General features: G+C 39.6%; 1 protein-coding gene across 1 annotated transcript in view; it reads right to left on the bottom strand.

The window, feature by feature from the left end:
* The window catches only part of Dnajc13 (DnaJ heat shock protein family (Hsp40) member C13), a 133638-nt gene that overhangs the window by 99124 nt on the left and 12659 nt on the right, over positions 1-21855 (bottom strand). The window contains exon 2 of the mRNA XM_008825087.2: positions 14898-14978. Coding sequence (XP_008823309.1) covers positions 14898-14965 — 68 coding nt within the window. The 5' untranslated portion in view covers positions 14966-14978. The remainder of the gene's footprint in view (positions 1-14897; positions 14979-21855) is intronic.

Genomic DNA, 21855 nt, shown 5'->3' on the forward strand with positions numbered 1-21855 from the left:
CCAACACATAGGACAGTGTCTTAACCAGCAGAGATTCTCAGACTCCCTGCTTCCATAAAGCAAGAGATTAAAACTTTTGTTTCTTTATTGTCCATTTTTCTCCAGTCGGCATATTACATAATAAAAAAGTCAAAAGAAACTTGCATATGGGCAAATATAAAATGATAGGATATGAATTTTTATCATGTTTTCTTTAAAAAACAATTCCCAAATGTTATAAGCCTAAAGTGGAATGAGGGACTGAAGGAGGAGAGCATTTTCTTCAAATGGGAAAATCTTTCTTTCTTAGATGGGGTGAGGGTCAGGCGACTGGGGAAGTGGCAAGAGCTTATCTCCACAACTAAATTCAACAAAATTTTGAAGAATTAAGACAATTCATGGGAATCAAAACAGAAATATAATGCCCTTAGAATCAGTATTTTACCTGAAAATACAATGAAATCAGATGTTCAACAGAAATTAATGCACAAATCCAATTTTTGAGAATCACTTTGAGAATTAAAAATTCGAGCCTCTGGGGGTGGAGAGATGGCTCAGCAGATAAGAACACTGGCTGCTGCACCTGCAGAGGACCCAGATTCAATTCCCAGGACCCACTTGGTTGTTGGCAACTAACAACCATGTATAACTCAAGTTCCAGGAGATCCAACACTCAACATCTTCTTCTGACCTCTGTCTGCCCCCACTGCATGACACTGGTGCATTTACATACATGCAGGCAATACACTCATACACATAAAAATAATAACTTTTTTAATTGGAACCTTCATAATCCAGAAACAAGACTGGGGAGAGAGCTTGGTGATTAAGCACTTGCCATGAATGCCTAAGGATGGAGTTCCAATCTCCAGAACCCATGTAATTGTCAAATGGACATAGCGGTCCACTCGTAATCCCTAGCCTTGAAAGATGGATGGGGATCCCAGAGCAAGCTGGCTAGTAGGACCAGCTGAACAGCAAGCTCTCGTTTTCACTGAGGAAACCTCACTGACTAAGGTCAAGAGTGATCCAGGATGACTGCTTACCATCAACCTTGGGCCTCCACCCACACACAAACACACACCACAAAAACACAAGCAGGCACACAAACATGCATATACGCACACAAAAAGAAAGAAAAAGGAAAAAAAAAAAAAAAGCCTACAGAATTAATTTCCTTCTGTGAGTGAAAATTGGAGCAATTACAGGTATAAAAGTCCCAAATAGGGGCTGGAGAGATGGCACAGCTGGGAAGAACACTGACTGTTCTTGCAGAAGACCTGGGTTCGAATCCCAGCACCCACATGGCAGCTAACAACTGTCTATTAACTCCAGTTCCAGGGGATCCCACAGCCTCTTCTGTCCTCCGCGGGCATTGCAGGACATGGGTGCACTTACCTACATGCATGCAATACACATATACACATAAAATAAAAATAATAAATGTTTTTTAAAGTCCCAAATATTGGGGGCTGGAAAGATGGCTTAGTGGTTAAGTGGACTGGCTGTTCTTGCAGAGGCTCGGATTCGATTCCCAGCACCCATATGAGTGCTAACAACTATCCATAACTCCAGTTCCAGGGATCCAACGCCCTCTTCTGACCTCTACAAGCACTTCATGACCTGGGTGCAGTTACATACATGCAGGCAATACACTCATAAAATAAAAACAGTAAAATACTTTTTAAAGTCCTAAATATTAGCTGCTATTAAGTGCATTTTGTGTGGATCAGTTCAGAAAAGTGATTTTGCTTCTGCATCTTCTAACTTTTTCTCATCTTTCCTACCACACCAAGCCCCTTCTAATATCTTCATTAATTTTTAAATGATACCAGCACTTACAACTTTTATGTTTTATATATCATGTGATATTTCGATACAAGTATACACTGTGCAAAGCTCAAACCACATTAAACACATCCATGTCCACATACATCTATCATAGCTTTATGGTGAAAACCTTCAAAATCCTACTTTTTGGAAGTATACAGTATATTACTGTTATGGAGACATGCTACTGCTCAACAACACACACTGGAGAGGGAAAAGCGATCCCAGTGCTTCATGTGTGCTAAGTGCTCTACCTGAGCTACTCCTCTAACTCCCACACTGTCTTCTTCCTAAGCTGATTGACCAACCTTTCTTCACTCTTCCCCATCATCGGCCTGTGGTTAAGTGCCATTATATTTTCAACTTCCCTGAGATGAATTTTAAAATTTTTATTCATTCATTTATTTATTTATTTTCATTTTATGGGTATGAGTGTATTGGCTGCATGGATGTAAGAGCACCCGTGTCATGCAATGTACGTGGAGGGCAGAAGAGGGTGCTGGAGCCCATGGAACTAGAGTTACAGATGATTGTTAGCTGCCATGTGGGTGCTGGGAACTGAACCTGGATCCTATGCAAGAGCAGCCAGTGCTCGAAATAGCCGAGCCACCTTTCTAGTCTTGAGATAAAATCTTCAAGATTCCACCTGTGAGTGAGCTCCTTGTAGTAACTGTCTTTCTGTATGCCTGCCTTATTTTGATCTTCAGTTCCATCCACATCACAATGACAATTTCATTCTTTTTACGGTTGAATAGTATTCTGTTGTGCGCATGCACTGAGAGTGGTCTCTCTTGGTTATATACCCTGTTGTGGGATTCCTCAATCCTAAGACAGTTCTGCTTGGAGTTTTTTGAAGACCTTACTTACAGTTTTTCTTAGTGACTGTACTAATTCACATTCCGACCAAGAGTGTGAGTTACCTTTTCTACCTATCCTCACCAGCACTTGTAATCTTTAGTTTCCTTTTTGTTTTTAAATTTATTTTTTATGTGTATAAGTGTACCACATGCACACATACCCACGGAAGCCAGAAGAGGGCACTGGATCCCCTGGAACTGGAGTTATGGACAATTGTTAGTTGCCATATAGGTGCTGGAAACTGAACCTGGGTCCTTGGCAAAAACAGCCAGTGTCCCTAACCACCAAGTCATCTCTTCAGTCCCACCTTTAGTTTTCTAGGTGATAGCCATTACTAGAGTGATGTGAAATCTTGTGGTTTTGATTTACATTTCCTAAAGATCAGAATGCTGAGCATTTTTTTCACATACCTATTGCCATTTGTATGTCAAGTGTCTACGTGCTACCTGGGCTTTTATCCATTTTTATTTTTTGCTATTGAGCTCTTGCAATTCTTTATATATTCTGATTATTAACCCCTTACCAGTTGTGTAGTTTGCAAATACATTCTCCCCCTCTGTAGCTTCTCTCCACTCAGTTGACTCTTTGCTTTACAGGTTTTTAGTTTGATGCCATTTGTCAATGGGTCTTGTTGCCTCCAAATCCTTGATACTCCAATGTCCTAAAGCATTTCTCTTGCATTTTGATCTAGCAATTTCATGGTTTTAGGTACTATAATTGAATGTTTAGTTTTTCTAACCAGTCAGAGATGAGGGTGTAGTTTCATTTTCAGCTTGTGTTTATTCAATCTTCCCAGCAACATTTATTGTAAAGGCTGTCCTTCATTATTGTATGTTCTTAGCACAGCTGCGGATACACAGGTTTATGCCTAGGCTCTATTCTGCTCCACTGGTGTGTCTGCTTTTACGCTGGTACCATGCTTTTTAATTACTACAGCTTTACATATTTTGAGGTCAGGTAGCATAAAGCCCCTAGCTTTATCTCTGCTCAGGATGGCTTTAGCAATCAGGGGTTTTATTTTAGTTTCATACAGATTTTAGAATTTCTTGTTTTGTGAATGATATCAGATACTTTGACAGATACCACATTAAAATCTGCAGATCAGTTTGTGTAATACAGATATGTTAACAATGTAGAATCTTTCAATCCACGTACAAGGTTATCTTTTCATTTGTGTGTATGTGGTGTATGTTTATGTGTATATGTGTGTTGTGTGTGTTGTATTAGTGTGCTGTATGTGTGTATGCTGTGTGTTGTTTATGTATGTATATGTATATGTATATTTATATGTAAATGTGAGTATGTATGTTCAACTTCTTTCACTCATGTGTTATAATTTTCATTGTAGAACTCTTTTGTCTCTGGTTAAACTCATCCCTATTTTATTTTATTGTAGCTCTTATAAATAGAACTGCTTTACCTCTATATCTGCATTCTTGAGCATTTTCCTCATGAAAGGATGGTTCAATTTGTCAAATGACTTCTGCATCTACTGGGATGACCACATGGTTTGTGTGTGTGCTGGCATACTCCATCACATTTATTGATCTATGGATGCTACCTCATCCTCGCACACTTGGGATGAATCCCACTTACCTACTGTGAAACCTTCCCTTAATGCCCTTTTGGGTTTGGTTCACTAATATTTTGAGGACTTTTGCAATCATCCATTTTTGCATCAACCAAGGATATGAGCAATACTTTAAATTTCCTTATTTGTTAACATCGTTCTCATATAACTCTGTCGTGCAGATCATGGTCCAAAAACACTTTCTGATGTGATGGCAGCATTCTCTACCTATTAACCCACTGCCTCATCAGGTGGCCATGAGTCACAGGAAGCTACTGAGCACTTAACATATGGATAAGTACAACTGAATTTTATATTTAAATTTGGCTACCTTAAGTTTAAACAATCAAGTTAATAAATTCTGGTTAGAAAAATACAACCACATGGAACTAAATGCAACAAAAGCAATAGACTAAGGCAGAGCTCATGAGAAATTTATAATGATAATGACATAAATATAGAAAAATATAAAAGCACCTAGTATCTCAAATGAAAAACTAATATTCATTACTGATTGATCTATGACACTTGCTTCCTTTTTATTTAGGGACTAAAAATGTATACATATAACTATGTTCCTACAGGAAATGGGCATTTAGTTTTCATAATTCATAGACTAGTATTACATAACAACTTATTTAGCTTATGCTTCCCACTAGATAGTCTATTATATACCAGAAACTAAAGACAAAAAGTTTCCATACACCTAGATTTTTAAAGACAAAGCTTATATTAACTTACATAAACACATTCCTACATTACTGTCTTTGTATGAGACTGCTACAAACATCCTTCGATTTTATAGTCTTTATGAATACCACTTTCAACTGTAAAACAATTTTTATAACATTTTTTTCAGGGTGTCACTTTTCTAAAAAAACTGGGAGGAAGGACAGGTATGTTTTACCAATACTATTTCAAGTATTACCACAGTCCGACCCAATATTAAATAAGCACCTAATGCTGTGCTCGGTTCAACAACATGACAGTGATATGAAAATGGTCCTTTAAGAAGTGTAGTCCTTTTGTGCTGCTGCAGGGAGCATATCCTTGCTCAGTTAGACAGAACTACCCACTTTCCCCCATTTGCCTGCCTTGGGCCTAGGCTCCTTCCTGTTCCTGCCACTGAAGAACTCCCAACTAGCCTGACATGTGTACCTCTCAACACTCAAAGCTTTTTGCAACACATGGCAACTATTAGAGTTCTATAACTAGTCAAACACAGAGAATAAGTGTCTGTAAGGTGCCCAGCCCTAAGTGACACACCTACAATGCAACCTCTATGCCTAATGTTGAGACCATAGTATGTTCCAGTCTGCCTTCAATTGCTGTATCAAAACACTCTGACCAATACCAACTTGGGAAGGAAAGGGTTTATTTAACTTACTTCTCCCTGTCACAGTTCATCAGGGAGCCCAGGGTAGGAACTCGGAACAGGAACCTGGAGGCAGGAACTGGAGCACAGACCATGGAGGAACACTGCTTACTGGCTTGCTCCCCTGGCCCATGCTTAGCCTGCTTTCTTAGACAATACAAAACAGCCTGCCCAAGGGTAGCACCACCCATAGTGGGCTGGGCCCTCCCCACTTCACTCAACAATCAAGAAACCATCCCACAGACATGGCCACAGGCCAGTCCAATGGAAGCAATTCCCCAACTGAGATTCCCTCTACCCAGGTATATCAAGCTGACAACTAACACTATCCAGCACTACTGACCCCTTGTCAACTTGACACACAAACACATCACTATTAAACTACAAGCTTCCCATTTCTTATCCCCAAGGTATGATGTTAAGATCACAACATAAGGGGCTGGAGAGATGGCTCAGTGGTTAAGAACACTGGTTGTTCTTACAAAAGACCCGGGTTCGAATCCCAGCATCCACATGGCAGCTAACAACTGTCCCTAACTCCATCCAGTCCCAGGGGATCCAACAGCCTCTTCGGACCTCCTTGGGCATTGCACAACATGGATGCACTTACCTACATGCAGGCAATACATGCATATACATAAAAAAATAATAAAATTGTTTTAAAAAAAGATCACAACATAAACAGTACAATTTTAAAAGCTCCACAATCCCTAAAAAACTCAAACACTTAAAAAGCCAAAGTCTCTTTTAAAAGTCTCTCAACTGTGGGCTTCTGCAAAATTAAAAACAAGTAGTTTTATTTCAAAGGGAAGAATCAGGCACACTTAAGCAAAACCTTAGTCCAGCAAAGTAGCTCAAAGCTGGACATCTGGGATTCACTCATGATCATCTGGGCTCCAAAGGGTTTCAGCTTCTCTGGCTCTACCATCCACCCCACACACAGCTCATCGCACAGGCCCAGGCTGGCTCCATTCCGCTTGCTGCTGCCCTTGGTGGTCATCCTGTGGTCTTGGCATATCTGAAAAGCTGGGGTCTCCACTGAAACTGAGGCTGCACCTTTACGAATGGCCTCTTCTGGCCTCTCGGGGTGCAAAGCCTCAGATTCTCTCCATAATCCCTTTAATCCTGGGGTCTTCACTCAAACTGAAGCTGCACTTTCACCAATGGCCTTTCCTGGCCTCTCAGGGTGCCAAGCCTCAGCTGTTTTCTGTGACTCCTTCACAATTTCAACACCAGAACCATGCAGGAGACTCTAACATACTACCAACTCCTGTTTCTAGCTTGAGATGGTGGCTCGGGCCCCCTCTGGACCACAGCTTCTGTGTGCTGACCCTGAGGAAATATTTTCCATAAGATTTCACCTCAGTGCTGCTGGTCTCTTGTTACACACAGCTGATCTTTCAGTCCTAGCTAACCAGCATCAATTGCCCCAGTAAAGCAAGCATTTACTTCAGTGGTTTTGGTCTCCTCTTAATCACAGCTGATTCTTCAGCCCCAGCCAACCAGAACCCACAGATCCTCAATTCAAGATATCATACAAACAGCCCTGACAGTCTCCACTTCCCTTTGAAGCTTCACAAGCCAGGCCTCCACCATCCACAACTCTTTCAGCATAACTGTTCCAAGCTCCACAGCAACAAACTCTAAGTACTCAATGGCTTTTCCAGATCAAAGTTCCAAACGCTTCCACAATCCTCCCCAAAACACCAAGGTTAGGTCTGTCACAGCAATAACCCACAATCCTGGTACCGATTTCTCTTCTAGTTTGTTTTTCCACTGCTGTGCCAAAACACTCTGACCTATACCAACTTGCAGAGCAAAGTGTTTATTTAGCCTACATCTCCGGGGTCACAATTCATCAGGGAGCCCAAGGTAGGAACTCAGCATTAACCTAGAGCACAGGCCATGGAGGAACACTGCTTACTGGCTTGCTCCCTTGGCCCATGCTCAGCCTGCTTTCTTATACAATACAGAACCACCTGCCCAGGGGTGGCACCACCCAGTGGGTTGGGCCCTCCCCCATCCCTCAACAATCAAGAAAATGCCTCACAGACATAGCCACCAGCCAGTCCAATAGAGGCAACTCCCCAATTGAGACTCCCTCTACTCAGGTATGCCAAGTTGACAATTAAAGCCATCCAGCACATAGTGGAACAAGAGGAAGAAAGAATATTAATGCATCTCTCAACTCTTACCAGTGAAGCTTCCTGATGTTAAAAGATGGTGATTTACCCAGAAAGCCACAATTGGCCAAAATGCAGAGAATAAGAGACTGCATCCTGCTTGTCCCCAGATAGGAAATCTACACTAAAACTCTGCCACCCAGGGCTCAGGGACCATTTCAGAATAGGTAATAGAAAGACTGTTAGAGCCGGGTGTGGTAAATGACCACAAGGAAACAGTTTTCCAGATAGTTGGGAAGTAACTCATATGAACTTAACAGCAATGGTAACAGCATGCACAAGACCCGTGAAAGCTCAAACCAGACAGAAACCCAGCAGAGAAGTAGGAAATGGGTAAGAAGCCCCAACCGTAACTGAGGAACTACTGGCAACTGATGACTACTGGGAAAGGGGGAGTTGATTTTCTTTAAGGGAGTGATGCCAGATAGATTAACCAGGCTCCAGTGGATGGACTCACACCGAGACACATTTGGGGACACAAACTTGGCTCAATAGGCCTTATCATGTATGACAGAATGCATCAACTCTGGTGGAGGGGATATGGGGCCAGGGTGCAGATAAGAGAGGGTCTAAATATGATCAAGATGTATTATATGAAACAGAAAAATTCAAGAAAAAAAATAAAAAAATAAAAGTTTCCTTCAAACTTTATTATTTATTTCAGACATCTTGAAATGTCAAAGTACTAAGAAGAAAGAGTTGTTAATCACTATCTAAAAGTTTATTGCAGACCTGGGTATTTAACCTATTTGTAACAATTAGAATGTATGTCTATAAAAGAGACAGCACAAAAACACACAGATAATACTGTCACACTGTCAGACTCCTCTGCACAGAAAATTCTTATTTAGGTTTTTCATAGCAGAGAAAACTCAACATTACTTTCTTATGGTAAACTATGGAAAAAATTTTCTTCTCAAATTCTTGAGGTGCCAAGACTTTTGCATATTACTTTTATTCTCTATTCACTTATTAAGCTATGTACTGGACACATCTTTTACATATTACTTTTTAAGATTTATTTTATTCTTAATTATATGCACACGTGCCTATGTGGGGGTTTGAGCACCTAAGTTCTAGTACGTAAGGCATCAGATCCCTTTGGAACTGAGTTATAGGCAGATGTGAGCCAACCAATGTGGATGCTGGGAATCCAATCAGCTCCTCTCCAAGATCAGTGTTCACACTAAACCACCGAGCCATCTTTCCAGCCCTGTCTATTACTTTTAAAGTTTAAAATCCTCAATTCCTTCAATGGCATCAAAAATCTAATCAGAATAGAAATAACATTGTTTAGGTCCATGAGGCTAGGCCCCATACTATATAGCTTAAACTTAAATAATGTTATAGGAAAATTTAGCAATTAAAATTGTCCATTACTGGTACAAGGAACTTACTTTCCCAACTGTATTAATTTCCCAATTCTGCAGATACTGACAATTGTTCCTCACAAGTGATCCAATATACACTTCCTACAAGCTTCACCCTGATCCAAGACCCATCTCTCAGTTTCACACAGACTATCATCTTCTTTGTCAGATTTCCAATCTGAATTCTTCCTGTTATACATTGAATATTATAGTTCCTTGAGCCATTTTAAATTAAGTTTTGGCTGCTAATTTCTCAAAATCCTTAGGATCATCACAGAATCTAGGATTTTTCATTCCATTAATAAAATGTTTGAGACTCCAGTTTCTTGAACTAGAATGTCAGTCTACTTAACAATGAAACTGAGGACAAATGAACCATAAGGATTCTCAAAATTCAGAGATCAGTGGTTGAGCATTGCCAAGGAGGCACCACAGCATAACAGTTCAGCCACCAACTTTAGTCATGCTGCCTGTATTCAAATGCTGCCTGGCCTACTAACAAGCTACATACCCTCCAATAACTTGCTTAGCCGTGCTAAGTAACAGTTTCTCCATTTGTCTTCATTTGAAAGATGTGGATAACCTACATACCTACCACACAATGTGGGAATTACAAGAAATAAACCTTGAGAGGGGCTTTGAACCATGTACCTGGCATGCAAGTAAACAACCAATAACCACTGCTATTCCTATCACCGTTATTCTGCTAGATTGGTGGGGAGGGGGAGATCCCAAAAGTCCAGTGTACTGGATAGCTTTAGTGTCAACTTGACACACCTGGGTTGAGGGAGCATCAGTTGGAGAATTGCCTCCATAGAACTGGCCTGTGGCCATGTCTATGGGGCATTTTCTTGATTGTTGTGTGATGTGGAAGGGCCCAGCACACTGTGGTGGTGCCATGCCTGGGCAGGTGGGCCTGTGTGGTGTAAGCAGGTTGAGCATGGGCCAGGGAGCAAGCCAGTAAGCAGTGTTCCTCCAAGCCAGTAAGCCTGTTCTTCAGCTCCTGCCTCCAGTTCCTGCCCTGAGTTCCTACCTTGGGCTCCCTGATGAACTGTGACCCGGGAGATGTAAGACAAAATAAACCTTTCCTCCTCAAGTTGGTATTGGTCAGAGTGTTTTGTCACAGCAGTGGAGAAACAAACTAGGACATCCAGGAAAGTAAATAATTGCAATTACAGTGTTTTAAATATTCCTTTACTGTTCATGACAGCTTTAGTACATTCATACTTAAAACAGAGAACAGAGGAGGGAGCAAATTTGTCACTTGTCTGTTCATATCACCAGGAAACTTCAGTTCTGGTAAAAATCCATTTTGACCTACGAGGGCTCATTCCCATCAGAAGCTGTACTCCCCAGACAAAAGACACAATGGGTAAGATATACTGCAACATCCACCCAAATAACTCGTGAGAAAGATGCCCCACTCTTGAGAAGGGGCATCCCAGAAAATGTATTTTAAGGCCTTAGATTCTAGGATACAATGTCCATAGTCTTTCTCAGATCAGAGGAGTAACATTTTAACCCACTGTTTGTAAAATATGATTCCTATAAAGATGTGATCCAGTTTGCACTTCCAAATTGCATGTTCTCTGACAACAGCTAGAGAGAGCTATACAGCGAAAACATGAGGAGAATTCAGGATGTACTCATCTGCAGCCTAGAGGCCGTCAGCCTCAAGAGTTAGGGTAAAACAAAGACATACATACATACATACACACCTTCAGGATTCCTATGGGTATCAGGACTGGCGAAGTGTGGGAAGGCCAAGAAGTAAAAGAGAAGGGCATCTTTTCTCTTGTCCAACGGCTCCTGAATATAGGGATCAAACATTCACCAGCTTCACTTTCCCTCAGCTCTTCTCTCAATTTCCTGTATCTAATCTTTACACAACTGTCTGTAAACAAGGTGAGCATCTGTCACTGACTTTGTAATGTTATTGTTGTTAAAATCCTGTTCAGATACTAAAATCCTTCAAATTCACAGAATCTGATGTATTAATATACACAAACACTAGAGAGATTCGCAAGTAGATTGCACTTATAAATTCCATCTACAGAAAATTAAGAACATGTAACTTTGAAGTGAATCTATACTTCCGCTTTAACTGAAAACATCTGCATCTTCCTTCCTGCCTGAAATGACTTGCTTAGGCCAGAGAGGAAATTTTGTTTTCATGAAAGAAAAGTGCTTTTCCTCCCTGAAATTTTCCCCCTGCTTGCTCCTCTCAGAACAAACAGGTAGTTAAATCATGTATGTGCTTTCTAAGTGGAGAAATAACAAGTACAGAAGAAAAATTACTTTGCCAGCCAAGAAGTGCACATTTACAGCGAGCGACTGTATTAACAAAAGCATGTGGTGACTGCAAAGCAAGGCATAATGGACACAACAAAAGCTCACATGAATATCTTTCAGCAAAAGCTGACATGATTATCTTTCAGGAGACAATCTGGAGCATGTCAACAGTAAGGGAAGCTTGTAGCCTGGTGACTGCCACAATCAGTAACATTTTCCTGAGACTTAGCAACAAGAATATGGGGATAGAATCGCTAAAAAATCCCAGTTCCCCAAATCACATGTGGAATCTACTGTATAAAGACGTTTCTAGAGAGAAGGTTCAACTGGCAGCTGAAATGAAAAAAAAAAAAAAAAAAAAAAAAAAAAAAAAAGACATTTTTATTTTAACATTAACACTGGCAAAGAAGACTTTAAATCTTGATTAGAACTGCTATATGAAACAGGTAAGACTAGTACAAGTCTCAATGCTTCACAGTCTCAAGTTCATGTACACAGCCCAACCAAACAGCTATTATTACCTGAGAAAGGAGACTGAAAATAAAACACTGTTGAAAGAAACTTTATCCAGGTAACGGAAAGATCCCATGTTTGTGAATCAAAAGAGTCAACACTGTTAAGGTGGCAATATTTTCTAATGGAGAGAGAGTCGATGTAATGCCTATTAAATCTCAGCCACCTTTTTAAGAAAATTAACAGTTCATTGGAAAATAGATATGGCAATATAAGAAACTGAGAATATCCAAAATACTAAAATAACAAAGTTGCATACCTATACTTCCCAGTATCAAAATAGCACAAAGCTACAACAATCATACCAGTATAGTGCTGACATAAGGATAAGTAGGCATTTAGAATTAATGCAATCAAATGAAGAATCCCCACTTATGGTCAAGACTTCTGACAGTGGTATAAAAACAACTCAAAGAGGAAAGAATAGGCTTTTCAACAAGTGATTCAAGTACAAAAAGATCTTCATATGCAAAGAAATGAATGTGGATCCTTCACACCACCTACAAAAATTAACTCAAAATAACAAGTCTTAGAAGGAAACACAGAGTAAATCTCTGTGACCTTAGATTAAGCAACAGCTTCTTAGAAATGACAGTGTGCGCATGCGCACACACACACAAGTAGATAAATTGGATTTATTTCATCAAAATTACAAACTTTATGCTTAACCGAACACCATCAAGATAGTTTAAGGGCAATCCAAAGAACTGGAGAATATATTTACAAATGATTTATCTGGTAAGGGATTTGTATTTAGAATAAAGAACCCCTAAAACTCAGCAATAAAAAAATCCAGTTTAAAAATGGGTAAATGATGTGAAAAGACATTTTATCAAAGAAGATCACAAATGGCCAATAAACACATGAAAATATACTCAACATCACTCACAGAGTTTGGCTGTTTCTCAGAAGTTAAACATAGAGTTACCATAGGACCTGGCAATTCCACTCCTTGGCATATACCCAAAAGAACCAGAAGTATAGATTTATCCAGACACTTGTACATGAACATTCACAGAAGCATTATTCCTAATACTAAAAGAATGGAGACAGTACAATGTCCATGAACCAATGAACAATCAAAACGTACATTCATGATAGAATCTTGACGATGACAGTGAAAGAAATGAAGTGTTGACATGCTGACACATGGTGAACCTTGAACAGTAAATGGGAAGAAGACAGTCACAAAAGACCATACTTTATATTGCTCATTTTTAGGAGACATTCCAAATAGACCACCCAAGGACAAGAAGTAAGTTAAGTGCCTGTCAGATGCTGGGAAGAGGAGGGAACAGGAGTAATCACTCACTAAGTTTTAAGAAGATTTTAGAGAAAGTATTTTTGGGGTAATGAGTACATTCTAATAATGGCGATATGCCACAATCCTATGAATAGATGTCACAATCCTATAAATAGATGAACAGACTAAAAATAAATGAGTTACAGGCTTTGAAAGGGTGAGTTTTATGGTATGCAAATTATGTATTAAAGCTGTTATGAAAATCTGTGTGTTGTGTTTTGAAAATGTAGTAGACTTTACAGATGGTCCCTGTCTTACTGTTTGACACGTTCCACTTTGCGATGGGGCCAGGGCAATCTGTGTTCAGCACTGTTCTCTAAAAGCATTTTTAAAAATTCTCGATGATCACAATTACCAAGAAGCTCACAAAGCACAAAGTATTACCGTAAGTTTGTTCTCTAGAATTAATGCATCAGTGTGCAATAAACATTAAAACAGCTATGATGACAGAGCAATCTATGACTCAAGAAAAAATAAGAATAATTTAAACATAATTTGAAGTCTGATTCAAAGAACAAAAAAGATTCATACTACCCTGTATATGCCACCTTTCTCTTAACTTTGCTCAATGAAACTATCAGGAGAAAAATGGAGATAAGTGTTCTTATTATTATGCTAACATCTAAGTTCATAAGTTGAGATAATGCTCAATGTATTTGAGGCAGATACGAAAACCTTTAATCACACCACATCACCTCACTTAATCTGCATAATAATATACATAATAATAATTCCTTCCCCATAATAATCTACGGGGAAGGAATTACCATCCATCTTATAGGAGGAAGCAAAAGCATTTATACCTTGATCTGAATAAAAGACTCAAAAATAAACAACAAATGTCATCACCTCCACTGGGGGGGGGGGGGAGAGAAAACTCAAATTTTAAAATTCATTACAGTCTTAAGTTCCAAACTTCACTGGAGGCAAATGGATATGACAATAGGTGGCTCCACATACCAGACTCTGGATAACAAAGTTATAGCGTTAACACAGTAGCAGTACACACAAGCTGAAACTTACAGCAGCCAAACTGACTGTTACTTTTCAATCTTTTTCCCTTTTTTTGATTTTTTAGAAGAAATTTTATTTTCTGTGTATGAGCATATTTTCTGCATGTATATATGTAAGAGCACCCATGCCGTGCAATGCCTGCAGAGGACAACAGAGGTGCCAGATCCTCTGGGACAGGAGTTACGGAGGGTTGTTGACATGTAGGTGCTGGGAACAGAATCCAGAGTACTCTGCAAGAACAGTCAGTGCTCTTAACTGCTGAGCCATCTCTCCAGCCCTTACTTTTCAATTCTTAAAAAGAAAAAAAAAGTCCCAGCACTCAGGAGGCAGAGGCAGGCAGCTCTCTCTGAGAGCGAGGCAGCCTGGTCTACATAGCGAGTGCCACGCCAGCTGGGGCTTCAAGGAGGCCCTATCTCAAAAAGACTAAATAAATAAACAAAACTAGAAATACCAAAGGAAAAAAAAGGTAAGGTTTGCATTTAAAATATGCATGTATATATACTTTTCAGGAAAGCTAACAGTACTGAGTTGTGCCATATTCAAGATACTGAGACTGAGTAATGCTACTTTACAAGAAGTCCAGAAAAGTAAAGCCAATAGGAATACTTACTTGCCCCTCCATGAGTGTTTTGTTGTATAGAAACATGCCAAATCCTTATTTTCTCTAATTATGTTCATTTTGTGCTGAAACCTGGAAGACAAAAATGCAGCTTTACTTAGTTTTTCTGCAATCGCTCACTGCAAAGGCACATTCTTTCTGACTTCCCAGCTCTATGAGGCTAGTGTTCTGTTCACTGCTCTCAGTCTTCAGCACCACATCCTACCTCCTCAGCCACCTCTCTTCCCCACCAAACTAGATTTTTTGAGGACAAGAACTGTCCTCAGTCAACATCCTGAGTGAATGGAATCTAGTAAAACTTTTTAGATGAAAACTAGTCTTTACATCTCATACTGTCAAACAGTGCCTTGGCACATGCTGGGTATCTAAAAATGTTTAAAGTGTTAAACTAATTCCAGAAGGTTTATGTTGTATAAGGGTAAGTCATGCTGCTGTAGCTGGCACTTTAAAGGACAGCTTTCCTAAATAAGGATTTACAAATAACAATTTTCTCATTAGAAAAGTAATGTGCCCATAGTAAGGAATCTAAAATGCTCATATGGTAACTTTCAGCCTAGGATCCAAAGACAACCATTCTAACCCCCCTTTTCTTATATAGAAAAATCACCTTCATAAAAAAAAAACTGGGCTTGGCCTGATAGTGCAAGACTTTATTTAATCTCTGTACTCGGGAGGCAGAGACAGGCAGATTTCTTAGTCCCAGGCCAGCCTGGTTTACCTACAGAGTTCAAGGCCATCCAGGTTACACAGTGAGACCCTGTCTCAACAAACACTGTGCCCACCCAGATTGTCATTTGTTCTGCCTAATGCGCCTTCACAGAACAACCTTTTCCCATGGAATTAAAAATTGAGAAAATGACATTTAAGGCAACATGGTATTCCATTTTCTGCATTCACCAGCACAGCACCTCCCAAAGCACACCTTAAATTACTGTGCGTTAACCAGACCTTATCAAGATAATAAAGAAACTGGAAGCTTAAGAGTTCAGAAACTTCTATGGCAGCCTGACTCATAAGCCCCTATGGTTGGACAGAATAGAGAACAGGTTAAGACTGTTGAATGTGTGTGATGAATCAGTCACATGAGTGAGAACACCTATGTATTCTATGTATACTTGTTGACTATAAACTGAAAGTGCATAAAATCCAGAAGCTATTTGTCTTGAAAAGAAGTAACACTTCGATTTGGGTAACTTTACAGGATAGTGTTAGGATGACTACTAAGAGAATGGAAATTTTTGAAAAAACGAATAATTTTATATAAAGCTAAAAATGAATGTGAATGTGGATTTTTTTTTTTTTGGAAACAGGGTCTCTCTGTAGCTCAGCTGACCTGGAACTCACTATGCAGACCAAGCTGGCCTCCATCTCAGAAAGATCCGCCCGCCCGCCTCTGCCTCCTGAGTGTTGGGATTAAAGGCATGCGCCACCATGCCCAGCCCAGGACTTGGTTTATCTTGGGCTTGGCTATTTCTCCTTACATAAATGAACTCTGAAACATATTGTAGGACACATAACAGAATGTTAATAATTTGGATGGAATGGTAGGGATTCTTGCTACCTTTAACTTGCTTACATCTTTATAGACCACAATTATTTTAAATCAAGTATTTTCTTTTGGGGGGGCGGTCTTTTTGAGACAGGGTCTCCCTGAAGCCCCAGCTGCCCTATGAACTCAGAGATCCCCTCTGCCTCTGCCTCCTGAGTGCTGGGATTAAAGGCATGCACCACCATGCCCAGCCCAAAATCAAGTATTTTCATAGAATAAAACTGTTTTCATTTAAAAATACAATAGCTATTTGGAATGCAATTCAAACACTATCAATTTACTATTTAAGTGTATTATTCAGTTTTCAGTATATTCATAAAACTTCTGCAGCCATCACTATCTCTAAAACCTTTACATTACCTTGGTAAGGAGAATGTGAGTGGTCACAGCCTAGACCTCCTCACCCCACCACCTGGCAGTGAGTAGTAAACATTGTGACACTATGCTATTCATTTCATAATGCCAAGTAACCTTCTACTGTATAAATGTGCTCTTAATTAGCACAGGGACACTTGTGCTATCTCTACCTTTTGGTTATTTTTAACACTCCTTTGAATGTGTGTATATGAGTTTTTGTGAAAATATGAGAGGCAAGACTCTTCATTCTTCCTGTTCTTGGACCACCAACCAACCTCTGAGTTTTTATATTCTACACAGAATGCTCTTCCCCGGATATGCGGGTGGCTTGTACCTTTCTTCCCTTGAAATCTGTACACTGGGACCTCTCTAACCAGCTGTTTTAAGCTGCAGCCCCTCCTCTTTCTACACACTCCCCATTCCCTTTTGCCCTTGTTTTGCTCGGCAATACTTCTCATACTCCTGAGAGCAGTTTATTATTTATCTAATCCTATTACAACAGCCAGAGAGGTCAATCAATTAGTGATGGACTATTTAACACACTACTGTATCTCCAGAATCTATGAGTGGGACTAACACAGAACAGGTGCCCTAAGTATTAGTGTGAATGAATGTAAGGCAGCAATCCCACGGGCACTTCTGGGGTCCACTTCAAGCCTGACACTCTAACAGGTGCAGCCCCAGTATGGTTTGGTCAAATCTCTGGAAGAGCATTCTTAATTCATGCTCTAAGAAACAGAACCACAACATCACTTTTAAGGATTCCTTTATTAATTATCAAAGAGAAGAAAATTCTCTTACATTCCACAGACATTTTCCTACCGGCAAATACAGAAGGGCAAATGTCCTGACAGTTGGTATGGCGCTTTGTTTCTGGATTTTGCATCTGGTATGACTCAGAGAGCCCACAAGGATTTATTGAACCCTGCAACACCCTTTTCTTCAGAATCATTTGCAGTAAATACTGCTAAAAGGAAACCTGGGTATCATTTCTAAAGGCTCAGAGAAAAAGTAAAATACATATATATATATATATATATATATATATTGTACAGACAGTTTTCCTACATACACTACAAGTGACGACTGGAACAACAGAAAGAAAAATGGACAGAAAAGGTGAACGGCAGATACTGAAGGGGGTTGTTCCCAGTCCACACCATAGGTACCAGAATGACTCAGTCTATACCAAGGGTCTATCTTGGGGAAACTGAGGAAAGAAAATGCTTTTGAGGAAAGACTGGCTGATATCATTAAGGGAACTATAAAAATTAAAATGAGTAACAGGGAAAAATAATAAGGGTATGAAAGTACCAGACCTGATGACACACACTGCGGAGCTCAGGATGTAGGTGGCTAAAGCTGGAGGGTTATAAGCCGGAGGCCAACCTAGGCACACAGTGAGCTCCAGGACAGCCTGTACTACATAGTGAGACCCTGTCTCATAAGCCAAAATTTAAAAATAATAAACATTTCAAAATATCAACTATATAGAATTTAGGGCATAATCTATAAGGAAAAGAGATGATCTCTAATAAATCCATAAGGGAAGAATAAAAGCAAAATAATTTTGCAATCACCAACTAAAGACATTTAAGAATTCTTACAGAACACCCAAAGAAAGAACCTGTGAGTACCGATGACTTGGAGGTATTTGGGAGATAATTCAAACAGGCTCTTTGTGAGGTGAATTATACCAAGTTTGTACCAAGGTCATCCACACTTTTTGGAGAACTATGAAATTCAGGAAGGATGAAAACCTCAAATTCAAGTTTTGAGACAAAGACAGAGAAAAGAAGGTATAACACATGATTTAAAAAATAAACTACAGGAGCCAGGCGTGGTGGCGCACGCCTGTAGTCCCAGCACTTGGGAGGCAGAGGCAGGCGGATCTCTGTGCATTCAAGGCCAGCCTGGTCTACATAGTAAGTTCCAGGAGAGCTGGGGCTACAGGGAGACTCTGATTCAAAAAAACAAAAATAAATAAATAAATGAACTACTGGGGCTGGAGAGATGGCTCAGCGGTTAAGAACACTGGCTGTTCTTGCAGAAGACTCGCGTTTGAATTCCAGCACCCACATGGCAGCTAACAACTATCCATAACTCCAGTTCCAGGGGATCCGACAGCCTCTTCTGTCCTCTCTGGGCACTGCACAACACGGTTGCACTTACCTACATGCAGGCAATACACTCATACACATAAAATAAAAATAAATAAAATATTTAAATAAATAAACTACCAATCAAATTGTTTTTTTAAAAGGAAAAGTGTATTCCTGGTACAGATTAGAAAGCGAATGGGAAGCAAGCAGGACAAACAAGTCCTTGAATCTGCACAAAAAAATGCGTATAGCTTAACTCACCATTTTCTGGCTAAGATTTTAGGTGGCAGCAGGCTGACACTGCATCTAGTTCTGAATGTATGATTGTTAGAATGGCTAGTATAGCAAAAGCACATCACTCCTCTGTCAAAACAACCTGCCTAGGGGTCATGCTATACCTGGGTGAGGATATGTTTGAGAGGTTAGGAAGGCAGGAGACACCACCTAAGCAGCCAAATCACCCTAGTTAAGCAAGGTAATTCAGTGCTATTATTAATTTCCCCATGACTCAAATGGAAGGCAGGGTAATACGGCTCCATTTTCAACTTTCATTAAAGGAGATCTAAAAGTTGGGAAAGACGGTGTAATCCTATTCTAAAAAAACATATGAAATGTCCTAAAACTAATTACACTGAACTTTTATGAAGCACTCAATTGTTGGTGATCGGGCTAGGCATTCATCATGCATTTGGCACATTTTGCTGCTCTGATGACTCCAGTTCCAGGGGATCAAATGCCCTCTTATGGTTTCTATGGGCATTGCATACATGTGGTACACATATATACATGCAGACAAAAACTCATACACATAAATTAAGCATAAATTTTATTGTCAAGAAAACTGAGAGTTAGAAAAACTGAATTATGTTGATGGTTATACAGCTAATTAAATGATTTGATCAGGCTTTGGACCACCCTGCTTAACTTCTCCCTCTATACATTTAATCCCAGCTTTAATAAACCTCTAACCTCAAGAAATCACTTTGACCATGTAATTACACATTTACCATTTGGCAACATACTCCTGCAATAATTTAAAACTAGTTTCAATTCTGATCTTACCTAGAAAGGATCAAACACTTCTAAGATGTAACTTTACTGAACCACAAATTGAAGCAGAGAAACAAATGGTCATACTCAACCCAGGACAAAGGAGGTAAAAGAAAAAGACTATAAAGCTAAAATATTCTACCATCTATAAATAAAGCCTATGAAATGTTTCCAAACTTCCAGTAAACTGATTACAGTTGCAGTGTTTTAAGTACCCCTTTACTGACCATAACTGCTTTAGTACATTCATACTTAAAACACAGAACAGATGAGAGCGCAAGTTTGTCACTTGTCTGCTCATTAACACCAGACAACTATCTGGTAAAAATTCACTTTGACTTTTTTCAAAGTATTCAAAACAAACATATGACAGAAAGTTATCAGTACATAACTTAATGAGATTTCAGGAATAAATAGTATTTTTACTTCAAGCGTTTTAAGAAAAGGACCAGACTAGATGAGGTCTGAGGTGGGGACCCATCTCCTAGTAGGACAGTATTAACTTTCTAAAATTTCAAGTAAGTCTATTTCTGTTCTCAGGGAACTCTCACTTTTTTTTTTTTTTTTTTTTTTTTTTTTTTTTAAAGCCACATGCCTATAGTACTGGCATTTTGGAGGCTAAAGCAGGAAGGTCACCATAAGTCTAAGGCCAGCCTGGGCTACCTCTTTAGTTCTATGCCAGCCTAGGCTACATAATGAGAACCTGACTCAAAAAAGAGAAGAGGAAGGAAGGAAAGGATGCTATTTTGTACTGATTATACAATATTTAAAGTGAGAGCTGGAAGAATTTCAAGAGAACCAGAGGAAATAAGTGACATTAAGTCTAGGGATACTGGGAACACAGAGGTGGAGTGACAATCCGGGAGGACCTTGGTAGCTGTGGCAGAGCCCAGAACTGCCAGTCTACACTGTTAATAACACAAACACTGATCAACATGTATCTATGACCAGAGTAAGGATGGTAAACTTCAAAAGTACTATTTACTGCCGAAGATACAATGGCATTGCCACTTACCGCTGCATGGCCTTGAACAAATTTTTTAATTTAAAGTATCTACAGATATCTGATTATACACATTACCTGATTCTCCCTAAATCTTTTATTAATGCTAACCTTTCTACAATTCAATGTAGAGTAACCCAATCTATCTGCTGTGTCAGTTACCTCAGTCAATTATGCCTGAAAAAAAAGTAAATGGAAAATTCTAGAAACAAATGACTCACAAGCTTTCAACTGCACACTATCTTAGTCATGTGATGAGATTTCCCCCTCCATCCTGCTGTGGACCTGAATAATTCCTTTGTCCTGTACATCCATGCTGTATTTGCTACTGGCTACAGGGCTCACCTGGTAGCCTTTGATGTATCAGACTGTCAAGGTCTAACAGTGTTCTAGTCAAGTAAGCTTTATTTGTTGTTTTTTGTTAGTGGTTTGTTTATCTTTTTGAGACAGGGTCTCCCCGTGGCCCCAGGTGGCCTAGAACTCACTATGTAGACCAGGCTAGCCTTGAACTCACAGAGATCCACATGCCTCTGCCTCCCGAATGCTGGGATTAAAGGTGTGCGCCACCATGCCCTGCTTTCAGGTAACCCTTATTTGACTTAACGGACCTAACTCCCAGGAGTAGAGATGCTGGCAATTCGGATATGCCAAAGAGAAACCCTGAAGCTTCCTCTAGCGCAGGTAAGGGTTCTCAATAAGGAAAAGACTGTATGCTAATATCTACAGTAAACATAAATCTTCTATTCATGTAACTGTGAAGGAAAAAAATCAGGATGGTTTTGCTGTCACACTAATTCAAAACCTGTCGTCACACAAATAAGTAATTACTTAAGATGAAAAAGGCATTAAATTTGTGTGTGTGTGTGTGTGTGTGTGTCTGCGTGTGTG

The sequence above is a fragment of the Nannospalax galili genome, unplaced genomic scaffold (genome assembly GCF_000622305.1).
Source record: "Nannospalax galili isolate Female #2095 unplaced genomic scaffold, S.galili_v1.0 scaffold369, whole genome shotgun sequence".
In the NCBI taxonomy this organism is placed as follows: domain Eukaryota; kingdom Metazoa; phylum Chordata; class Mammalia; order Rodentia; family Spalacidae; genus Nannospalax; species Nannospalax galili.